Genomic DNA, 22,179 nt, shown 5'->3' with positions numbered 1-22,179 from the left:
GCAGCACAAGCCTTTTTTGTGCCCTACTATAAATAGAAATAATAATGTAGGCTGATTGTAGAGCAGACAGAGGTTTACACTGCCAACATAAGAACTGAATATAACCTTCTCACAGGCCTTTTAAAAGCAGACATTTTGACACATAATAGCAGGGGATGCACAGGTGTAATTAATAACATGGAGGAGGCTGCATTTCGGCTGATCAGCTCTCCATATATTATTGCTTTTCAGTGGTCTTTGAGGTTTTCATCTTCTGCACATAAGGTTAACCTGCTGTCTGCTGTAAGACTGATGCAAAACTACATTCTTCATCCAAAGTATGGATGTTTAATGCCTCACTTTTCTATGATAATGTTGACAGCAGGTTTAAGATGAGGAAGACCTCAGATTTGTAGCATTATTAAGATTACTAAGATTTCATTAATATGTTCACATTGCTCACTTTTTTTATAGGTAATGTAAAAGGCTATTGTAGGCATTATTTTGCTGGAAACTGATAAGCTAATATTATATTAAGGCTCTGTTGCTGTTAGTTTTTGATTAATGCACATTATGAACTGATCCAATGTTCAGTAAAGATCAGATTGAACATTGTCTACAGTTTGTGATACACATGTCAGTCTCAATGAAACAACTCTATTGAGTTAGCGATCAATCACTTCATTACCTTGAAGCGTCCAGGAAGCCTTGAATCAATTTTAAACATTAACATCATTTCAATAGGCTCTGCACACCTACAACCCAGATGTTTGTTTTATCTATGTTTTACACTGCATCCCAAATTTGGGAACCGGGGTTGAACACAGGTGTTATCTGTTATCTGGCTGATTAGACTTCTGTTCAGGTTAAAAAAGTGCAAACTGTCCTGCCTTAACAGGAAAAACAAATCCAATAGTAGCGTGATGGAGATCAATCACATTCTGTACCTCTGAACCAGTCCTGAGACGAGGTCTAAATAGCAAAACATTAGTGATAACACCTGTGTCTACAATACACTTTTAACCCTTGTGCCCTTCTCAAATTTACTACCCTCTGAACACCTTTGTGGCAAAAATGTACACCCACAAAAAACTGCTATTAACTGTTAATAACTGCTACTGTCCTCTTCACTTTCAGAGGACGGGTCAGAGGCACTCACAGAAGTGGAGGACTCCAGTGAGCATTCCGTGTCAGACTCCCCCTCGCAGCTTGTGTCTTCTTCAGATGAGTCCTGCAGCTCGCTGGCAGATAAAGGCTGCATGACCATTTCTAAAGCCTCCTTGCTCCTTCTCTTTGCTCCAGGTCTTTCTCCTTTTCTGCTCACTAATGAAATGACCCCTCAGCCAAGCTGCATGTTTATCTTTGACTGTGAAAGCAGCCAGGTGCATAAACACACTAACAGTTGTTTTCACTTTGTTTTTGAGTACAGCAAAGGCAAGAGGACACACACACACACACACACACACACACACACACACACACACACACACACACACACACACACACACTCTCTCTTGGGGCCCCCTGGTACTCACACAGCTAACATAACTGGCAAAAATACGAGAATTTCATGCCTTGGCCTACAATGGGAATACAGTAAAAATGTCAAATATCACTACTTTTCTTCAAAATGAAATGCTGACATTAGATAATGCATGGCTTTATACTGTAATGGCAGTGAGATTAAGTAATGTGGTTTGAATGGAAGTCAATGAGGCATTTTTGGCCACAAAGGTGTCCAGAGGGAGTATCTGGCACTACAATCAAATCAATTTTGCTGCTAATCTTTGACTCTAACCACCACCACCACCACCAAAGCCCCATCTCCCTACAATTTATTAAATGGAAAATATTTCCTGAAAATTATTGAATGTTTGGTAGTTTTGAGCAAGTCTGAAGTTGTTAAAGAGATTTATGAAAAAAAAGCAGAAAAAAATATTGATGTATGATGATTTAATAGCAGTTTTTTTTGTGTGTACATTTTTGCCACGAAGGTGTCCAGAGGGTGCAAAATGCATCAATAGAGTATAAAAGACATATGAGAGTAAAAGACATTGGATTTCAAAAGTTTTACTAAAAAGAAAAGTTCTTGCAAAACTTCATGCCACAAGCTGTACCACAGCCAAAATGATCACCAAATTAAAAAAAAGAAAGTTGAGAAAAATGTAAAAAAAAAAAAATGCCTGTGGAGGGCACAAGGGTTAAAGGCCAAATTCTTTATTTGACCAAAGCCAATTATTACTTAATTTACTTTTGCAGGCTGGTAACAATATAAAGTAAAAAAAGGCTGCATGATATGCAAAAATGTGCAAATATGTAGTTGCCAGCTGAACTCGATCCTAATATGTAAACTAATCAAAACAATGTGCATTTAGTGTGCCTAATGTGTTGTCTTGCACACATATGCAGTAGTAGCTTTTCTGCACTCAGTGGCCTTAACATACTGTAAAAAATATATCCTAAAATATTTTTTGGTCACAGCACAGCTTCCTGTTTAAAATCTTAACTAATTTGGCTTACCAATGTCCACAGTAACATTCACATAAAGAGGCAGCCTCTCTACTGACAGAGTCTTATATGAGCAGCTGTTGAGTCCATCCTTTCTCCATACCTGTGGCGTTCGTCCTAACAACCTCATCCTGAGAAAAAGCAAAAAAACAAATAAATAATAATAATTGAAGATATTGCATCTGAAGCACAAATAAGGACGAGTACATTTAATTGAACCTGAAACAAGCATAACACGTTATTATCCATTCTACATTTACTGACCTGTCTTTGTTTATCTCATTGCCACTGTCCCGTTTGTGAAACACCATGGTATAGCGAGCTACATCAGCAGGTGGCCGCACAATCTTCATTTTCTGCAGCTCAACTCTGCACCAGACAGCAGACCCACATGTATGAGTAAATGAATGAAGGGTTTTATACTGTAGCCACTTCAGATGTGGTAATCTTAAATACCGTTGTCACTGGTTTCTGCCTCACCTGATGCGAAGGTCATCATCTTCTCCGCCCCAACCCCAGTAAGTGTTTGAGAATCCATTCACTTGGTCAAACTGGTCTTTGGTCAAAGCTGTGACTCCTCCGAAGTAGCCTTTGTAACGCAGCCTGAGAGTGGAAGAACATGAAGAAAAATACATTTCATTGTTTAGAGATTACATCAGAGCTTTTAAGATATAATCAGCCCTGGGGAGACTACCATCTGTTAATACTGCACTGTTTATTCACAAGGGTAATATAACATTTAACTGCTGATTCATGACTTAGAGGATTTTATCTCTTCGTCATGTACTTACTTGTATCCTGTGGCATTCCGGCCAACCACTAAGTGTTTGGGCTGCTCGTCACAGACATATATATTGTGATCATTTTCAGGAACCAGGTCCACATCATGGAAGATGAAGCAATCCCAACTGTAGTCCTTCAGAGCCTCCAAATAGCCAACATTCAGTAATTTGGCACGATTAAATGTTGCATCACCAGCCTTCAAAAAAAGGAAAACACAATAAAAATCACAATCTGTTTCTGTACTTTATGGACTTTGTACAGTTATAAGCTCAGTGTAAATGTCCATGCTCTTTTGCTGTATCTGACGTGTCATTACGCTTCATCAATTGAAAGAAAAAGCGCAGCTGCAGCTCAGAAAAATTATTTAATGCTACTTGTGTAGGAGCGTTATTAAATAACTTTAATTCTTACAGTGATGACATCTTATTGAAGCTAACAAAGAAAATAGAAAGCTTAACAAGTTAATTTAATTCATTTAGGAGTTTAATGTGCTTTTTAACAAGATGACCAAATATAACCTAAATATTACAAAGCATTTCATACAATTAAGGCAGAAAATAAAATAACTAATCAAAATAAATAGGTGGCTGTACATACATGTGGGAAAACTGCATTAAAATTACGTGCTAATAATTTCAACCACTGCTGGTACAGTGTGTAACTGTTCTGGGGTTTTGCCCTTTAGTTACTTTCTCTTTTGAGTACTTCATTAGTTATTAATAGAACGTTATTTGGTCGGAGATGATTTGCCATAGGCTTGTAAATAATTTGCTTCAATGGCGTCTTTGTTTACAGCTGCATATTCAGTGTTTTTTGTGCGTCACTGAAAATGACTTATTACTTTTGTGAAGCCTTTGCAGTCTACCGGTTTTACAAGTTTTATGTTTGTGGTATGGATACGCAGATGTTACGAAACCTGCTGGCTGAAAACAAAAAAGAACATTGAGCAACAAGCCAATAATTGTTTTCTTTCATTGCAAGTTTTATGTTTTACCTGCTTGTAATGTTGTCATTTAAAATAATTAATATGAAGTAATGCAATGCAATTTACACATTTATTTTACACGATATTTCTTCAAATATCTTAAAGTTTCTCTGTTTTGTCACCAAGCATTCCACATAGGTGCAGTCACATCACATTTGGTCACGCATTATTATTCAAGGTCGCCAAACCGGTTCAGAGGAACTACCAACTACCAATCTGCAGTTCCCTGATATGATAAACCAAAGATTTAAAGATATGTAGTTAAACACAGTGGTCCAACCTATCTGACATTTCTGCTCTGCTTACTTTATGTACTGTAATGCTACGCTAGTGTCGCCGGTCAGACTTACTGCTACTGATAGTTTGGGGTTTACTAATTTTCCTTATTCTGCGGCCCAACAGGTACATTAGTTCTCAAAACTAATGTTAGTGAAAGTGTAATGAAAGCATCAAACATGAATTTTAGATGAATGAGATGTTTAAACTTTGAAATAATGTCCTGAAAATAGGTAGGTTTGTGAAACTGGGGGTTGCTACCTGGAAGTAATTGCAAATAAACATTTGATTGGTGCTATAATCTCAGTTCCACAAGCAGGAAGCCTAAACATTATGGCCAGTGTCAGTGCAACACAGTAAAGTAACATGTTTTAGTTGTGACTTTCTTTTGTCCTTTAATTATTGTTTACACTAATCACTTTATATGAAAATCATGTGACATAACTGTGTGGAGCAGTACCTGCTGGATGACATAAATGGCATAGTGTATCTGCTGCCTCTGCAGAAAGGGGTGCAGGTGGTGCAAGAGGTAGAGGAGGTGTCTCTCTCTGCTGCGATGAGGGATGAGGACGGCTACACTCTGCCTCGCTGTGCAATCCGTGGGCTCGTACTCGCCTTCAATCACTCCTTTGTTGGCCCCCTCCACATCCTTCAGTGTCAGAGAGGACTCAAAGAACAGCTTCACAGCTCCCTCTGTAGACGTTAACAATATTCAACAAGAAATGTGAGTCTTCAGTGCTACTGATCTTTCTATTATATGCGTTTCGTAGCATCCAAGCAATATATCAAATCTAAATGAGGCTTTCCTGGATATCAGCTTTGAAAAGCAAGTTTTTTGGAAAGCTACAACAATTTTGAGATTTTAATGCTAACAAACATTGGGGGAAATAATGAGGGTTTATAAGACAATTACATAAAAATAATTGGTTTACCAGTTTAAAATGATATTACTTTAACATTATAACATTTTTAAAGGTTGTTTCTGATCATTTATACCGTGCACAGCAGCCACTCCGCTGTAGCCACCAGTGTTCAAGGTGAAATCACAGGTTAAATGATTGGCACAAACGCTTATCTGGTTTATGACATAGCAGTTAGCTTATCTGGTTTATTACATATCAGTTAGCTTATCTGGTTTATTGCATGGCAGTTAACTTATCTACTCTCCCGTTCTTTCACTGCCAAGTAGTCCCTGTAAAAGTGGTGAATTAATACAAAGGAACACAAAGCAAATAAATAATTTCTATTTAGCAAACTCTAGTTTTGTCACCTTTTTAACCTGCACTACTGTATACTTACTTAGCAACGGTGACTCCTGTGGGCATTTGACTTTTTGTGGTGAAGTATTTAAGCGATCAGAGGTCGCTGTCCAAGAGTTGATTTTTTCCCTCAGGCTGTCTCCTTTGACAAGAGCTTGAGTCGTGGCAGGGGAAACCAGAACAGATTTCACCGTTACGCCTGAAAAAGTTGCGATCCATGCCAGCACTGACAGCGAGATGAGGATCAGTAAAAAATATTTCCCCCTCCGCAAAATCTTGCACACAGGCGAACAGAAGCCCATAGCTGTGTGACCGCGCTGATGTGAACAGTGAAAATGTGAACTGTAGATGCTGTTAGTTAATGATTAAGACATTTCCTCCGTGTAGGACATTTCTGCTAAAATACCAACAGCCACAGTTTCACTAACCAGTCGTCCCATGTTGATGAAACATGCTGCTGAAGAATACAGTAAATCAAGTAATTGATCACTGCGAAGTGAGCAAAACTTATTGGTGAAGGTCCATCGCTGAAATCCAGGTTCAGGCGGTCAGACCAAGAGTCTCAGTCCTCCAAAAACTGTAAATCGATTTAGAGAGAAAAAGATGTTACTGAATGGGCAGATGCATCATAGTCTCTGTTGTACTGCCACGTCTGCTCATGTAAAACTACACCCTGAAGTGCACAACAAAAAACACACCTGATAAGATGTTATCTTATAAAACAAACCGGTTGAGACACTTGGGTTAAGTGTCTTTAGCTGATGAACCGGTTTCCCTTTGTGTTCAGAGCCAATTATTGTGTGACACACTCCTGAAAGAGCATCTGAATGTGGTTTTACAGGCTGTAACTAATACTTGGCAAAGTTAAGTATCGCATTGCAGAGCTGTTGCCTCACCCTTCTCCTCACTTCCACTCTAAATGTATCAAATATTCAACGATCATTTCCATTATTGATTAATCTGAGAAAGCCAGTTGGTGTCCAGACCAAAATGTCTGTCTGACTACTAGTTTAAAACCAGAATATTCACTTATGGCGATTAATGTTCAGCTGTCCAATTAACCTTTTAATAATTTAAACACTATAACAAATACAAGATCATATGGTAAATATATTCATGTAACAAAGCAATGGAAAAAAATAGCAAAATAAAACTTAAGTTGGTAGTTACTGTTATCTAGCGTTTATCATCAATTAGCACTGAAGGTAGACTTTATGCCCACAATGTTTACTTTAAGTGCCATTTGATGATAAACTTGAATTAGCTAAAACCGGCAGCGTTAGTATGATAACGTTAGCTAAAATGTTGAAACGAGCATCAAGCAAACACATAGCTAACATTAGTATATATATTACTGTCATTTGAAACGTTGTGGTTGTCTTAGGAAGGAAAACCTATGAAACACTAAAGCTCTGGCATTTTATGTGATTTTTCTCTCACAACAACAACAACGAGTGCGTGTTGACTTTTGACGATAATTTTGAGGACTGGCAGTGACATGCTAACGCTGGCTAGCTTGAAACAGCACCAAGATATCTAGCGTTATGTTCCGGTTGTTCATGTAAAAAATAAGTACATGGCACTACCTTTTACATCACTGACAGCTCCTTCTTCTCATGATTCCTGTCCATGTTTGTAAAGATAAAAACCCACATTTGTTTCGGGAAGTGGTCGTAATTTAACGATGCTCACACGAACCCTACTTGCAGAGTAAACGCAGCTGTAAGCTAGCTGACGTATGCGGATGCAATATTATGGAGTTTCAGTAAAGTGCTGTAAAAGTTAAATAATAGCATAAAGAGTCGCTCACCTTGAAGCCAAAACACAACAAGACCATAATTTAATGAAACTAAATACTGTCCTTCCCTGATACAGAGATAACAGCTGACAGTTACTGATTTTGTTAGCGTATCTTACCTTAAACACCAGCTAATGGTTTCTCCAGTTTATCAACCAAAGACGCAAACGACAACAATGTGTCAAGTCAACATCAGTCACAGCACTTCTGCTGGAAGTGTTTCAAACTAAAAGCTTTCATAATACCAGCGTGATTCTGGAAAATACGTAAGAAATCAGGTTTTAGTCAAAGCAATGTCTTCCCATCATTAGCCAGCGTCTGTTTATAAGTTATCTCGGCGCGACTGAGCCGTTGTTTACCAAATTATTAATTTTACTAGAAAGCTATGATAGATCAAATATATCGTTAGTCCTCAAAATATTCTTCAAACAACATTCACACATACATTTGTTATTCAGCATTTAACTTGTGACGTTTGTGTACCTATTTTAATCGTAAATGACAGCCTTAGATTGCTTTAATTTTGAAGGCAGCATCAACAAACAGAGGAAGTCACTGTCTTGAGCACACCTTTATATGTGCTTCCGGGATATGGTTTTCAAAATAAAGGTCTTTGCGCCTCTTGCCAGTTGGCCTCACATTGAATTACATAATATTTAGTAAAGGGGTGATGTGTGATATCTGTTTCCATGTTTGTGGCAAACTTTCCCATCATGCAGTGCTCCCTAGTCATTTTGACATCAGACAACATGCTGCCCTCCGTGCAGGAGCTCGCTGGCTCTGAGGATAAAGGTCTTTTCCTCCTGCAAACAGAGGATGTGGTCGTGCAGCTGCTCTTCAGCCTGCTTCAGGTCAGCCACGATACTGAGTGTCTCAGCATGTCATCCTCCTGTAGAGCATGTGGGAGGTCCTGAAATCCTCAGATGCCTTTTTGCCTACTTTTGTTTTTTACTAGTTTTCTTATGTTGGAAACTTCCCTTTTGGAAGGGTCCTAATTTTAGAAACAATACAATGTTTAATGAATATTAAAACAGACACTTGAGACAGAAACAATCTCCAAAGGAAAAAAAAAAAACACCAACAACTTAATACAATGTTTTTAATTGTACAAAATCTTTTATTATCTGCAGTATACATCAGGGTTATGTTGGAAGAAAAAACAGTCAACATGATTCAGTTATACTTAAGTCTCATTCATAGTTTGAACTAATCATGTTCTCAAAGACCTTAAGAAATATGTTTGAACAAACACTATTAATAAGTATTCAGTTAAGTAAGAGTCTTCACTTGGTTATTTTGTGAAAGACAAGGTATTCAAATCCTTTTCTTACAGTAAATAGAAATATGCATGAGTAAAAGTCCTGTATTCAAATTAATTTGAGTATTCAAGTATTTTCAGAAAAATATACTGAATTGTTAGAATGGCCCCTTTCATAGTGTAATAATAAACACTTTTTATTGTTTTATTATTACTTCAAAGGCCAGTAGTCTCTACTCAAGAATAGCTGACAGTGTATTTACAGCTGACAATCAGTGTGAGTGGATTGGATTAAACAGTTCCTTCCCTGAGCTGCTCCTCCCTCCCCTCTATATGTCCTCCATACTGTGAGGACATGACTGTAAAGTGTAGGCCTATTGCGAGAATGACATTAACATGTGAGATGGGCTTGCCCTGTTTGCAGATGTCAAACACTTGTGATAAGCAAGCTGAAGGCGGAGGTGTGCACCAAAATGCCCTGCAGACATCCTACAGCATGTTCATTGTTTGTTTTTTTCCATTGGGGTTTCAGATCTATATATTTCAGAGAGAATCTTTTTCAGCAGAATGTTTATTATAGTTAATACAAAATGAGTATGCTTCAAAATAATTCAACTAATTTAAGCCTTACAAGATCCGCAATTTAGCTTGTGTGGTTATATCACAACATTTGTCATTTTTAAATAGTATATATATAATGTAGGAATTACACTTGAGGGGATCAGAAATATACAGAATACAGTAGTATTTGCAGTAGTGTCTAAGCAGTGATGCTTCTGTTATTAAGTTTAACAAATATATATCTAATTTATTTTAGTCAAACGATGTTTCATCTCATCATTCAGTCAAATATTTTATAAATATTTTGGAAAAGACCAAAGAGCTGATGGTGGACTACCAGAAGAACAGGAGGCCCTCTGTCCCAGTTATCGTTCAGGGAGAGGAAGGGTAGACTCCTACAGTGTCCAAATCAATAAAAAGCTGGACCAGACACACACCACTGAAACACTCTTAAGAAAGGGCCAGAGCAGACTGTTCTTATAAAAGAGACTTCAATCTTTCAGTGACAGGCTCCTGCAGATTTTCTACCAGTCTACAATAGCCAGCGCTCTGTTCGTTGCTGTGGCGTGCTGGGGTGGTGACTTAACAAGCTGGTAAAGAAGGCCAACTCTGTGGTCGGGCTGGAACTGGACAGCCTGGAGTCAGTGGCAGAGAGGAGGATGAAGGACAAGATCAAAGCAGCCTTGGATAACCCCTCTCACCCTCGCCATGATGAGCTGTGGCAGATGCAGCTCATTCAGCCACCGGATCATCCCACCCAGGTGCAATGTGGAGCAATACTTATTCGTGGGCACTGCAGCAGTGGAGACACTGCAACCACACACACACACACACACACACACACACACACACACACACACCACTCTCTCTCTTCATTTCTCGCTCTCTAATTTGCACACAATCTTCACACAGTTATAATGATAATAATGAGCCTAATTGCTCTTGTGTATACTTTCTTTTTTTGTCACATCTTATTTGATACACTTTTAATTTATCATTTTCCTAAATTTTCTCTATTAAGCTGTACTTACTCTGTCCTTGTGCTGCTGTGACTCCCAAATTTTCCCTCTGGGGGGATCAATAAAGGATTATCTTCTATTATTGTGGAAAAGGTTTCAAACTGTGCTTAAAACTAACTGCCCAAAGACGTCAAATAAGTTGTCATGAATTTGGCAATGCCATGTTGAGGGACTTCCGTTTCTTTTGTTGTCCTGTGATTGACCACAATTATGGAACGTTTTGTCCACATCCTGTCATTGTGTATTTACAGTGTGACTCATGCATCCTCTGGTCTCGCTCATCTAATTACAGAGCCTTGCTTGTCCTCTGGTTAAATGTTGTTCCAAGTTACCAGTCCGGCCTTTGTGCTGAGCATCGTGTGACCATCAGAGACATTATCAGATTACTCAAGACAGGGAAAAAAAACAACTCATCGAGGATCTAATTTAATGGTTTTAATTGTACAAAATATTTTATTACATGAACATCAGTGTACATCAGGGTTATTTTGGAAGAAATAACAGTCACAGGATTCAGTTATAGTGCAGTATATAAGTTGGACTGATATTGATATTCTATGTCTGACAAAATGTGTGGATGAAAAGGCCTAAGTGTACATGCATTTCAAAATAAAGTCCAAAATGCACCTTAAAAATTGGATTCAGAAAGCTGAAGTTTGACGAACACACGTGCTCTCACATCAGAGAGCTCCTCCTCGACTCCTCAAAGCTCAGGGACAGAGTAACTGTTCCACTGCCAAAGCTCACTCTTGGCCTATGCTTCCCTGAAGTCGCGTCACAGTCGTTGCCGTTGGTCTTGAGGCTGATGGATGAGGACGGAGTTGAGGCAGAAGATCCACCGATGCTGCCGGACTTCTTTCTCGCAGCTGTGTTGTGTTTCAGTGTAGCTTTGGCAGCCACTTTGAAGGCGTGGGCTGCGGTGCTGCATCGAACTTCCTCTATGGTGTTCCTGGAGGGTTTGAAGAGGATGATGTAGACCTTGTTGAAGAAGATGCAGGCCAGCATCCCAAAGCTGGATGCCAGTATAGCAATAACCTCCACAGCTGAAACAAACTTGCCGTAAGTACTGAAGTACGCAGGGATGAAAGAGATCCAAACTATAAAGAATATAAGCATGCTGAAGGTGATGAACTTGGCCTCTGTGAAGTTTTCTGGAAGTTTCCGTGATTTAAAAGCAAAGAAGAAACAAATGGCTGCCAGGAGGCATGTATAGCCAATAAGAAACCCCAGAGCCATCACAGAGCCCTCATTGCAGGTGATAAAAATGATCTCGTCAATGTCGTGATTCCTGTAGCTGGATGGAGGGGCGTTGTAAAGCCACACCACACATATCATGACTTGGACAAATGTGCACAGAAACACCAACAGGAACTGCAGGTTTAATCCCCACCATTTCCGATGGAGACTTGTGGGGATCTTGGCTTCAAATACCAAGAGCACTCTGTTGGTTTTCACCAGGATGCAGGAGATACAAAGAACAAAACTGATCCCGAAGGCGGGCTGGCGTAAACGGCACATCCAATCCTGTGGCTCTCCGATGAAGATGAGTGAGCTGGAGAAGCAACAGATAAGTGAGAAGAGGAGGACGTAGGATAGTTCTCGGTTTGTGGCCTTCACTATGGGGGTGTTGCGAAATCTGACAAAGACTCCCATCACAAAGGCTGTCAAGACAACACCCAGCACCGCACATATGGCCAAAGCTATCCCAAACGGCTCAGTCCAGGAGAGAAACTCGATTTCCTTCAGGAAGCAGAATGTGTGGTTCCCATTGGACCAGGAGTTATTTGGACACTTGGTGCAAACGCTGGCATCTGTATAAATAAGAGAAAATCATCTGTGTGAGAACTGCAACAGTAGCCAGCTGCAGACATGAGATTGTGAATGTTTGGCATCTCATTACCTTTATGATTACTGTACTCTCCATCTGAGCATTCGGTGCATTCAAAGCAGCATGTGGGCATGCTGTCTATGATCCCTTTTCTTGTACCAGGTTCACAGTCCTCACTGCAGTTAGAGAACGGCACCTAGAGGACATAGACAGACAGAAGACACAACATATGGATGTGAATGTGTTTCACTCTAATTGGTTTAGGGTTTTACATAATAACAATAAGGTGTGACCAGGCACATTATTTTGACACAGACTTTGTGTTAAACAGAACTTCTCCATATAATGAGTTTATCCGCTCTCATTGACTGATTGATTAAAACTTAACAATCATGAATTTCACTATGTCATAGTAAATCAACAGAGAAGAAACAACAGTAGAGAGAGAGGGGGGAAGACATTCAAACAAAAGATCCCTAGCTAGATTCAAACTATGGACGTTGTTGGTCGGCACCTTAACTTTCATTAACATGTCATCGCTTGAGCTGGGTGTCTTTTGTTTCCAGATGCTGAATTAACATAAACACAACCTCTGTGAGAATTAACACAGTGGGAAGTTAAATATTCACCAAAATTTGAAATTTACAGACACAACTCCAAAGAAAATGTTTGTATAATACATAATAATGATACAAAATAACATAAGTTTGATCACACATCTGGAAAGTTAGGATGTTTCATCGACAGAGTCTAAAAAATCTGTGGATCAATTTTGGGGCATTTGAACCAATCCTTTTTTTGTTTTTTTTGGTGTTCACTGATTATGCAGTTTTTTAGAAATGTTAATGATCATTGTTTGCAGTGAAGCAAAGTTTGGTCACATATTGTAAGATGTGTTGCAAAAAGATTAAAGCTTCATGGATCTTTTGATGATTCTTGATATTGTTGAAGTTTGTCCCAAATTAATCCACCTATAACATTTCCCCTATTTTTTTTTTTTTACATGAACAATTTGTGAGTCAATACGAAAGTGGTCATTCATAATGACAAACCCACAGATAATAATCACCCAACTCTGCTATGGCCCTCAGCTCTATACAGTGTTTTAGCATCTTTCATCTCATCACATTAGATTTACGGTTTGGTTCATTCGCAGAAGAGAACCATCAGGTCACCCCCTGTGTGGAGAAATAGTGTGTAACAACGGCAGGAAGCAGGCCTTTGTACTGCTGTAAACCACCTGAAATAAGTCCCACCTAAAAATAAATATATCCGTTTAAGGGTCCGCTTGGTGCTTTACGTCGCCGTCAAACAGCCTTTTCCTTTGGCCCTACATTCCCTCAACCATACCACGTCCGTATTCCTACGCATAAGCGAAATGTAGTGGTCCGGTTTACAGCTGGACATAATTATTACAATAATTCTGTAGGTAGATTATAGCAGGAGAATGAGAAATACACCGAATGTCAGGAATGGACAGAATATACCAATAGAAAACACTTGGACTGACCTCAGAACTGAATCCATTCCACAGAATCTTTGTCTTGTCAATGAAAAGTTTGCCTCCTCTCTTTGCATGCATGTTGTAGTATCCGACCTCCTCAAACACCACAGAGCCATCCTCAGCAGACCTGTGCCAGTTTATAAGGGTGTAGTTTGCTGCCAGGTCTGCGTTCTCATCAAAGTGCATCTTTTCGCCCATACTGTTGGTGTAGTTCAAATGTCTGAGCTGCTTCAGCACCTGTGAAGCAGAACCACACATTTGGATGATGCAGATTGGCTGAGTAAATGATTAGGTATTAGCGCCCCTTACTCCAAATGAGTTGGGAGCCAACTTTTTTTTGGAATAATAGTTGTAACTGCTTTGGTTTTGGGGTAAATGTACAACTTCTTACCTGCCATGCTTCCATTTTCTTTATATCTGCACAGGAGTTGTTGGCGAATAGTCCATGTCCAGGTGTGCAGGTGAGTATGTCCTGCAGGGCCTGTGCAATGGAATAAACTGCAACATAGACATTATAGGAGATTCGAAGATGTGTGTAGTCCAGGTACGGGGTCTCAACGCTCGTGATGTCTTCCTCACCAGTACACAAAGGCCTGAAACTCGTACTGCCATTCTCACTTTCTTGCAGTCTCGGGCTGTCTTCCAGATAACAGTTGAAGGTTTCTTCCCAGAACTCCCTGACAAATTCATTGTGACTATCTTTCTTTGGTTGGACTTGTTGTAAGAACTCCCTAAAGCCAGGTATATGTCCTGCCTTTAGAGCAAAGCCAATAGTCCCTGCCACAACATCAAGATACTCTGGCTTAGCAATGAGGGAGGAGCTTGACCATGCTTCGCTGGCCAACCATATACGATCTGTGATGTTTCTCCTCGCCATCTCTTTGATTAAAGGTTCAATATCTGGGCCGCTTGCAAACACAACAATGACTTTAGCCGTGGAGTTCTCGATCCTGTCGGCCAGAGCTTGGATTTCATGATCCTCAAAGTACTGGGAAATAAGTTCATTGAGGTGAATACAGATGTCTCGCTCCTCCATCTCTTTCTCAAACTTTTCAACCCCTGGGCGTCCGTAGTCGTCGTCTGAGGCCACGGCAATGACCCAGTTCCACTGGAAGAACTCGATGATGTCCGCCATGGCTGTGGCCTGGTACTCATCTGTAGGAATGGTTCTCATGAAGGACTTGTACTGGTTCTTGTTGCTCAGTAGGCGACTAGAGGAGGCGTAGCTGATCTGAAACAGGAAAGATTTCAGGTAAATTATCAACCCCCGGTCCCCGCACTCCCAGTCCGACCGCTAGCTGCATGGCTAACTGAGCCAAATAGACAACGGCAGTGACAGTAAGCAGCAATAAGCCATTACTCTGGTGACATGCAGCCACCAATTTGTTTTGAGCATTGACAGGTGGCCAATTTTTAGTCCCACCAACCTACAGTTGAGGCCCTGCCCATTCTGAGTACAAAGATAAACCGTTACAGATAATTTAGTTGGTTGAACAGATACAGATAAAGGTTTTAGTTTAAAAGTTTTTTGATTTTGATGATCAAACACATTCATGAGTTGTTTTTCTTTCTGTAAAAGATATTATCCACGTCAAATGAACTGTATGTGAACATCATTTTCAGAATTCAGGGTTGTCATGTGACATGTGCGCAGTTTTAAGGCCACAACAGAGGTGTTGTATTGATGTAGTACTGATGTTACTCACCTGAGGAATATAGAAAAGACCCAGTAGGTTTGCGACTGCTGTAGAGACTGCAGATCCAGCTGCTCCTACAACTGCAATGGTTGCTGGGATGTGATCAGTGCAGTTACAAAATTCATCTAAATTCAGGGAGTCAATCTTATTTTGGGCCACAAAACTAAGTGTAGCTTCCAGGGCTTTTGACACTGTGTTGCATGTGTCAAAGATCCTGTAGCCCAGTGTGATGTTGGGCAGGAAAGTGCTGCTGTTGTTTATCTCATCGATTGCGAAAATCATGGCCTGGAGCCAACGGAAACCACGGAAATTGAACCTGTATGGATAAACATGCCAAAATTTCAGCACACAAAAATCATGAATGGATTCATGTTAAGCTACATGTAACCAGACTCAAATGTTACCTGACGCATTGTGAGGATTCGGGCCGGGCTGCAAGGTCTTGGTCCTTGGAGGCAACACCAAAGTGTATAGGGAAAAGACCTCCGAGCAAAATGTCACCAGTCATCTGTGCTCTTTGATGGGGCCCATAGGTTGAAATCACATAACTGGATCCCAGCAGGATCAGATAATACAAAACCAGTCTCATCTTACTTCTTCTTTCTAATGGGTAGGATTATTTTCTACAACTCCCCAGAGTGAAGGTACTCTCAATATTATCTTCTCCCATCAATCTGCCTGCTCTGGTGTTTGGTGCTATTCATCTTTGCAATGATGGGACTGTAAGAAAAAGGGGGAAACACATATTAGGCTTTTGTTTAAAAGTAGTCAAATGGGCTACAGTTACATTGGATATTTAAAGATTGGGTTCACCCAAAAATGAAAATTAAGTCACTATCTACTCACACTCATGCTAATGAGTCCACAGACTTTGATTACACTGGATGAGCTCTATGGAACCATTTTAGGTTAAAAACAAATTCCTGTCTACTTCAGTTGTTTATGCTGCAACGCTGTTTTGCTGAGAAGCTCCAGAAATGTTTGGAGGCTTCAAAATTTCATCAGACTTTCCATCAGCATGGTGGCGAGTAGATAATAACTTTTCATTTTTGGTTGAACTTTTCCTTTAATGAAACTCTCTGGACAAGTCAACAAGACATAAAAACATAATTCTTGTGCTGTAGCAGTGTGTGACACCATCCAATAAACTCCAGTCACTGAGCTCACTTTCCGATATAAACAGGGACAGAGGGCGAGAATGGTGTTGGAGGCCAACAATGTCCTGAGGCTATAATTACCCACTCTACCAGGACCACGCAGTCACATACGTTTTTTGTTTTTTTTTAACTTTTGTAATGAGTCGATTACTATTGTTTCTGAGAAGAGATGAACAACATCTCACCCCTCAGTAACACTGCAGCCACTCTGCTTGAAGTATCCATCTGAACCAAAATAGACGCAGGATTTGCAAGAGCCGAGTGAAGTCACACTCTAATGACCCTCCTTCCTGCAAATGCTTGGGCTCACGCTGTGGTCAGTGAACCCAGTCACCATGGAGAGAGACTATACTGCATCTGGCTAATACAGCTGGAAAAATGCTGGGGCAGAGCCGGGATAATGAAGTGACTAACGGCTGTAAGAGCCACTGTTTGAGAGAAGTTATAAACATGGGTATTAAAAAATCTATTCAAATTTCTTAATTTGGATAGAAGCTTTTTTACCTTCAAGAAATAATTTCCCAGAATATGAGCCTAAAATTAAAGGTGCACTATGTAGTTTAGGAGAAGAAATTCTAATCAGAAGAGAAAAATCTTGATGATTACACTGATCAACTGAATAAACAAACACAAATTCATACTGTTTTAGTTTGTTGATACTTATTGTTGATACCCTTCTATGGTCGCCATGTCTATCTTCAAATGCTGTTCTGGGGACCTTATTCCCTTTTGAGGACAGCTTGTTTATTCAGTTATGTAAATATATGCATCAAATAAAGATTTGTTTTTTGACCTAAATATTAACATTACCTTTCTGAGTCTGAATTACTTTTCCAAACTACATAGTGCACCTTTAATCAGGTCCAATGTTAAATGATAGCAACATTTCAACTGAAACAATTCCAACCTGCTTCAAACTGCTAAAGATATAGTCAAAAAAAACCACATTGATGTTTTAAAGCAATGTAAAATTAGCAGAGTTATTGATCATAATATCAACATCCATTTTAAATAACTGATAGTATTAAAAAGCTGACTATGGCTACGGTTCACTGTGTTTTTAACCCCCCAAAGTAAAACAATTAAAACATCAAACATGCAAATTAACACTGAATCTAACTTACCGCCCGAACTCCTGAGTGCGTGATTTAAAAACACTTGAAACGGCTCATCTGCAGGAACACACACAGATTTTAAGGCCTTTCCCCAAAATATCCAGCTGAATGAATTCACTGGATGATGGCGTTAGCTCCTGAACCTCTTTCTAACAGATGAATCATTAACAGAGAGAGGGGTAGTCCATTTCCTTCAGCTAATGAAGTCTACTCACAGTTCGTTCTCCTGAACTGAAGTCTACACGACCTGAAGTAGCAGAGAAAAAGTTACAATCATACAAACTGTTTTAGTTACAACAATTTGAGATACTTGCATGTGTTTGTCTTCAGCCTTGGTTAATGTTTATTTCAAGTTGTTTAACTGTATCTTTGTGTCTACATTACCACATATCTAATAGTTTATTTTCCAAGCATGAAGGTATACCTCGAAATAACTCTTCTCAAATTATGTCCAACGTGCCACACCTTAATTCAACCATGTTCATGGTCATTTGACCAATGAAACACTCAAATGTGAACATGTTTCTCAGTACTCTTGGCACCTCAAATTTAAAATTTGATCCACTGTTGTTCTTGCCACCTGTGATTAAGATCCAGTAATCAGTTTTCCAGGCAGGCTCAATCTTTCATTGCATTTTGCCAGAAGAGGAGCACCATGATGCCAGGAACCCCTGGAAGCAGTGGATTGCACCATTATGTTCTTCAAACAATTAGTTGTCTCCTAATGCTCTGATGCCTGAGTCTTCAATTTGTTGCTGAGCAGGTTTTTCCAACGAAAACCATTTCAGTTTACAACATGTTGACTTATGACACACCAGGCACATGGAGCTCCAAAAGGTAAAAACTTTGCACACTAAATTTACTTTCTTATTTCTTTACAGCTGGAGGAAACTCCTCTTCCTCTTTATTAGTGAAAGAGTTTAATTAAAGAAAGAGAAGCTAATTTGTATGTCAGCATGTCAGATTGTTTTCAGTAACTGTATTAGCAGGGCCAGAAACACTGCCCTCATGTGGAGGATGAGGCCAATGGTTACACAAATAATCAGGATTTAGTAGAGGGATTTGTTTAATTACATAATTGTTCAGAAAGAAATTCTTCAATTTTCATTTTTTTTTAAAATTTCTTTGTAAAGTAGCTATAATTATAACTGAAACCAAATGCTTTGTAAAGATAAGAAGGGAAGCCTCTAGTTTCAAAGAAATGTCAAATATGTTGCCTGGTAATTACCACCTATAAAAGTGGAATATTACCTCAAAATAATTGTGATTTATTGTAAGTAAAAAGGCAAAGGTGTAATCACACCAGAAATGATCATGCTTTGTGAAACTTTGTGTTGAGTAGTTGTGTTTTTACCCAGCATCTATTTTATTTTCATCCCAGAATATAATGAAATAAAATGAAAGTTTTCTCAAAATCTCCAACTCACTTTAACTTTGAGTTAAAATGAATTATAATAAGTTTATGTGTTTTTCCATTTAGCACGAAGTCAGAGTGTAAATCACACAGCAAATAACATATTTTTATAAATGCATATGTGCATTTTATGTAGCTTTTCTGTATCATTTCTATTAGTTTAATTAATCAAAGCTAATTGAAATCATCATTTTATATAGATCTCGATAGGTTTCTGAACATTCAAATTAATTGGCATTGAATGGTCATTTTGTGCAATGCTCATATCACAATTAAGAAATCAATAATGATGTAAAACAACAATGTCATTATTATTATGTTATGTTTTTTTTAAATGTCAGTGGCGAATTACAGTATGTTAAATCCATTCATTCTGAAAAACTCACACAGGCGTCATCTGTTAGAGATTACCAACAATATCACAAAGGCTCACACAAGTTTTGGATGAGGAATGAATCTAAAGGGCCTCCATCACATCTTCTACATGTAGAACCAGATTTATGTACAAAATTTATGTATTGTTTGACATGCCTGAAGTGTCCTCTAACAAATCATTCTGTTACGGCCTTTTTTCAGAAATGGCACGTATGTCTGAAATGTAACATCACGTGTCGAAAATGTTGAGCTGTGAACAGTTCACAGTGAATGGATTTATCTGCATGAATGGTGCGGTCTGGGTTCAGATCAAAACACAAGTCGCACACACAGAAGCGCTCAGCCGAACAGGTAAGGACGTCTCTCTTATGGTAATGATGAAGAGCTAATATAATAAGTTTGTTCAGTTGTTAGTTAGTAAGTCTGTATCATTTTACAATTAAAAGACGTTTCTTGACTTCTTATTCAGCCAGTTATGAATCATTGATACATCATTTAATCAGTTAAATAAGTGCTCAGCAATAAAGCGACCAGGCCTGCTTTAATTTCTTCTTGTTTAATAAATTGAGGCCTTTATAGCAATTACTCCACTAATGACATGAACTAATTATCATATAACAACTGTGTCTGACTAAAACTTTTTAAAATGTTTATATCTTACAGTGGGTAAATGAATACAGCTTATTGAATGTGAAGTAAAAGGAGTTTATTTCTTAGCAGCTGCTTGGCTGAAAGACTTCCTGCATTACATTTAATTTCCAGCACAAAACAGTAAACACTTGAGTAATTTAACAATTTCAAACTATTGCAGCATTTGTTTATATCATCAGCTGGACTCAAACTTTCTTTGATGGAGACAAATGCTGCATTTTATAACAATATAACAATTCTCTTTACTTAAACTCTCTCACTGTGGAGTCTATATTATCTAGTTTATCAGCTTTGTTTTGCTATTTAAAATACAAATATCAGTCTTGTACCCGTGTTTGTGCTGCTTTGTCTTTAACACCAAATGTCTTGATTTACAGGATGTCTGGTGCAAAGATCGTGCTCTTCTTGCAGAGCCTGTCCCGTAGGAAACCTCTGGAGCCCGAAGGAGAGGAGTCCAACTTTCGCCGATGCCTGACCACCCTCGACCTTGTGGCCCTGGGGGTCGGCAGCACACTGGGGGCCGGTGTGTATGTGCTGTCCGGAGAAGTGGCCAGAGCCGTGGCCGGGCCGAGTATCATAATCTCCTTCCTGATAGCGGCAGTGGCCTCCGTCTTTGCAGGACTTTGCTATGCTGAATTTGGAGCTCGTGTTCCCAAGACTGGCTCTGCTTATCTCTACAGCTATGTGACCGTTGGAGAGATATGGGCTTTTATCACTGGCTGGAACCTGCTGCTGTCTTATGTCATAGGTAAAGACAAAGCCACTCTGAATACATTTACTGCATGTGATGGATGTTTAATTCTGGACTAGTACAAACAACTTCTGTCCTTTTAAACTTTGCCTCAATATTGTTTCAAGTAAGGCTTGAATATGTGAACCTACCACGGTCGTGTCTTCTTCTTATCTGTTTTTAAGGGACGTCAAGTGTTGCCAGAGCATGGAGTGGGACCTTTGATGATCTTATAGGGAATGTCATTGCCAACTCTCTGGGCAAACAGGCTGCGATGGATTTACCTGGATTAGCTCCCTATCCAGACTTCTTTGCAGCTGGCCTCATAATGCTCTTGGCAGGCACGTTTCATCACCTAAACCCATGTGACATCCTGCCAAATGTTTTGCAATTTATGAGTAAAAAAATGAAGAATAAAACAGAAGATGATCATAACTAAAAAGGTCCCGTTGTGATCACAGTCATGCCTAACTTAATTTTTCTGTGTGTTTCCTTTCTAGGGATTCTTGCATTTGGTGTTAAAGAGTCAGCTATTGTAAATAAAGTTTTTACAGCAGTAAACATCCTCGTGCTGCTGTTTGTTATCCTCTCTGGGTTTATTAAGGGCGACACTGACAACTGGTACATCAGTGAAGATTCTCTCCTCGATACATATGAGTATGGGTTCTTATTTTTAATATAATGTAACATAGACTTAAGTGTCATTCTTGCTAAATATACGTTAGTTATAAATCCGTTTGTTGATTATCACTGAATGACGAAGCATCAACATGTCTGTTACAGAAATCAAACATCACTGAATGAAACCACCAGATATGGCAGCGGAGGATTTTTCCCTTTTGGCTTCGAGGGAACGTTAGCAGGAGCAGCCACTTGCTTTTATGCATTTGTTGGATTTGACTGCATTGCCACAACAGGTAAATACATTTACACAGATAATGTACACTGCAAGACTGAAAGAGGAGGCAGGAGCACAGCTCCGTGAGTTACTGTGATATGAATGTGTTTTTCTGCAGGAGAGGAAGTTCAAAACCCTCAGAAGTCGATCCCAGTCGGCATCGTGGCGTCGCTCCTCATCTGCTTCCTGGCGTACTTTGGTGTGTCTGCTGGCCTGACTCTGATGATGCCATACTATTTGCTCAGTGTTAACAGCCCGTTGCCTGTGGCCTTCACATACATCGGTTGGGGCCCAGCAAAGTATGTAGTGGCTGTGGGATCCCTCTGTGCACTGTCAACAAGGTATGAACACAGTGGGCGACTAAATTAAAGGAAAATAAGTTTA

The 22,179-nt window shown here is 39.3% G+C and overlaps 3 protein-coding genes across 10 annotated transcripts in view; 1 reads left to right on the top strand and 2 right to left on the bottom strand.

Annotated features, from left to right (window-relative positions):
• LOC311268815 (cationic amino acid transporter 2) overlaps positions 1-22,179 on the top strand; it is a 100,061-nt gene that overhangs the window by 73,085 nt on the left and 4,797 nt on the right. For 3 of the 5 annotated variants that reach the window (XR_014624015.1, XR_014624016.1, XR_014624017.1), the window contains one exon: positions 1,117-1,831. Coding sequence is in view for 1 of the 5 variants with exons in the window: in XM_084372693.1 (XP_084228819.1) it covers positions 20,546-20,915; positions 21,083-21,238; positions 21,398-21,554; positions 21,681-21,814; positions 21,914-22,136 (1,040 nt within the window). In the remaining 4 variants the exon portion in view is untranslated. Of the gene's footprint in view, positions 1-1,116; positions 1,832-19,644; positions 19,868-20,544; positions 20,916-21,082; positions 21,239-21,397; positions 21,555-21,680; positions 21,815-21,913; positions 22,137-22,179 lie in introns of those variants that run through there. The other 2 variants (XM_084372693.1, XR_014624014.1) reach the window with 2 other exon arrangements.
• On the bottom strand, positions 1,918-7,850 carry b4galt4 (UDP-Gal:betaGlcNAc beta 1,4- galactosyltransferase, polypeptide 4). 3 transcript variants are annotated; one of them, XM_084372688.1, is made up of 8 exons: positions 7,377-7,660; positions 6,219-6,367; positions 5,831-5,944; positions 4,992-5,224; positions 3,279-3,466; positions 2,968-3,090; positions 2,752-2,856; positions 1,918-2,618 (listed from the first exon to the last, which is right to left on the bottom strand). In XM_084372688.1, the coding sequence occupies exons 2-8, from the start codon at positions 6,241-6,243 to the stop codon at positions 2,486-2,488; spliced, it is 921 nt and encodes a 306-aa protein (XP_084228814.1). In that variant the 5' UTR covers positions 6,244-6,367; positions 7,377-7,660; the 3' UTR covers positions 1,918-2,485. The 3 variants fall into 3 exon arrangements, with proteins under 3 accessions (XP_084228814.1, XP_084228813.1, XP_084228812.1); XM_084372687.1 differs by lacking the exon at positions 7,377-7,660 and adding an exon at positions 7,708-7,850 and having other exon boundaries at positions 5,831-6,367; XM_084372686.1 differs by having other exon boundaries at positions 5,831-6,367; positions 7,377-7,661.
• On the bottom strand, positions 10,614-16,425 carry casr (calcium-sensing receptor). 2 transcript variants are annotated; one of them, XM_084373548.1, is made up of 6 exons: positions 15,860-16,425; positions 15,465-15,771; positions 14,150-14,989; positions 13,729-13,995; positions 12,327-12,450; positions 10,614-12,237 (listed from the first exon to the last, which is right to left on the bottom strand). In XM_084373548.1, exons 1-6 carry the CDS (start codon positions 16,042-16,044, stop codon positions 11,102-11,104), a joined length of 2,859 nt encoding a protein of 952 aa, XP_084229674.1. In that variant the 5' UTR covers positions 16,045-16,425; the 3' UTR covers positions 10,614-11,101. The 2 variants fall into 2 exon arrangements, with proteins under 2 accessions (XP_084229674.1, XP_084229675.1); XM_084373549.1 differs by having other exon boundaries at positions 13,765-13,995.

The sequence above is a fragment of the Pagrus pagrus genome, assembly GCF_965226575.1.
Source record: "Pagrus pagrus genome assembly, chromosome: 14".
NCBI classification, from domain to species: domain Eukaryota; kingdom Metazoa; phylum Chordata; class Actinopteri; order Spariformes; family Sparidae; genus Pagrus; species Pagrus pagrus.
Note: the sequence above shows the minus strand (reverse complement) of the source record. Positions and strands in the feature narration are given on the sequence as shown.

Bases quoted from the DNA above. Each gene is read 5' to 3' on its own strand.
- b4galt4 (XM_084372687.1), bottom strand. From the start codon at position 6,092: ATGGGCTTCTGTTCGCCTGTGTGCAAGATTTTGCGGAGGGGGAAATAT. The intron at 3,091-3,278 runs GTAAGTACATGA...TTCCACTCTCAG, and splicing joins CGGAATGCCACAGGATACAA to GCTGCGTTACAAAGGCTACT. The intron at 2,619-2,751 runs GTCAGTAAATGT...GCTTTTTCTCAG, and splicing joins AATGAGATAAACAAAGACAG to GATGAGGTTGTTAGGACGAA.
- casr (XM_084373548.1), bottom strand. From the start codon at position 16,044: ATGAGACTGGTTTTGTATTATCTGATCCTGCTGGGATCCAGTTATGTG. The intron at 13,996-14,149 runs GTAAGAAGTTGT...TCTGCTTCACAG, and splicing joins AGAAAATGGAAGCATGGCAG to GTGCTGAAGCAGCTCAGACA. The intron at 12,451-13,728 runs ATTCCTGACATT...TATGTCCTCTAG, and splicing joins TCTATTGGTATATTCTGTCC to GTGCCGTTCTCTAACTGCAG.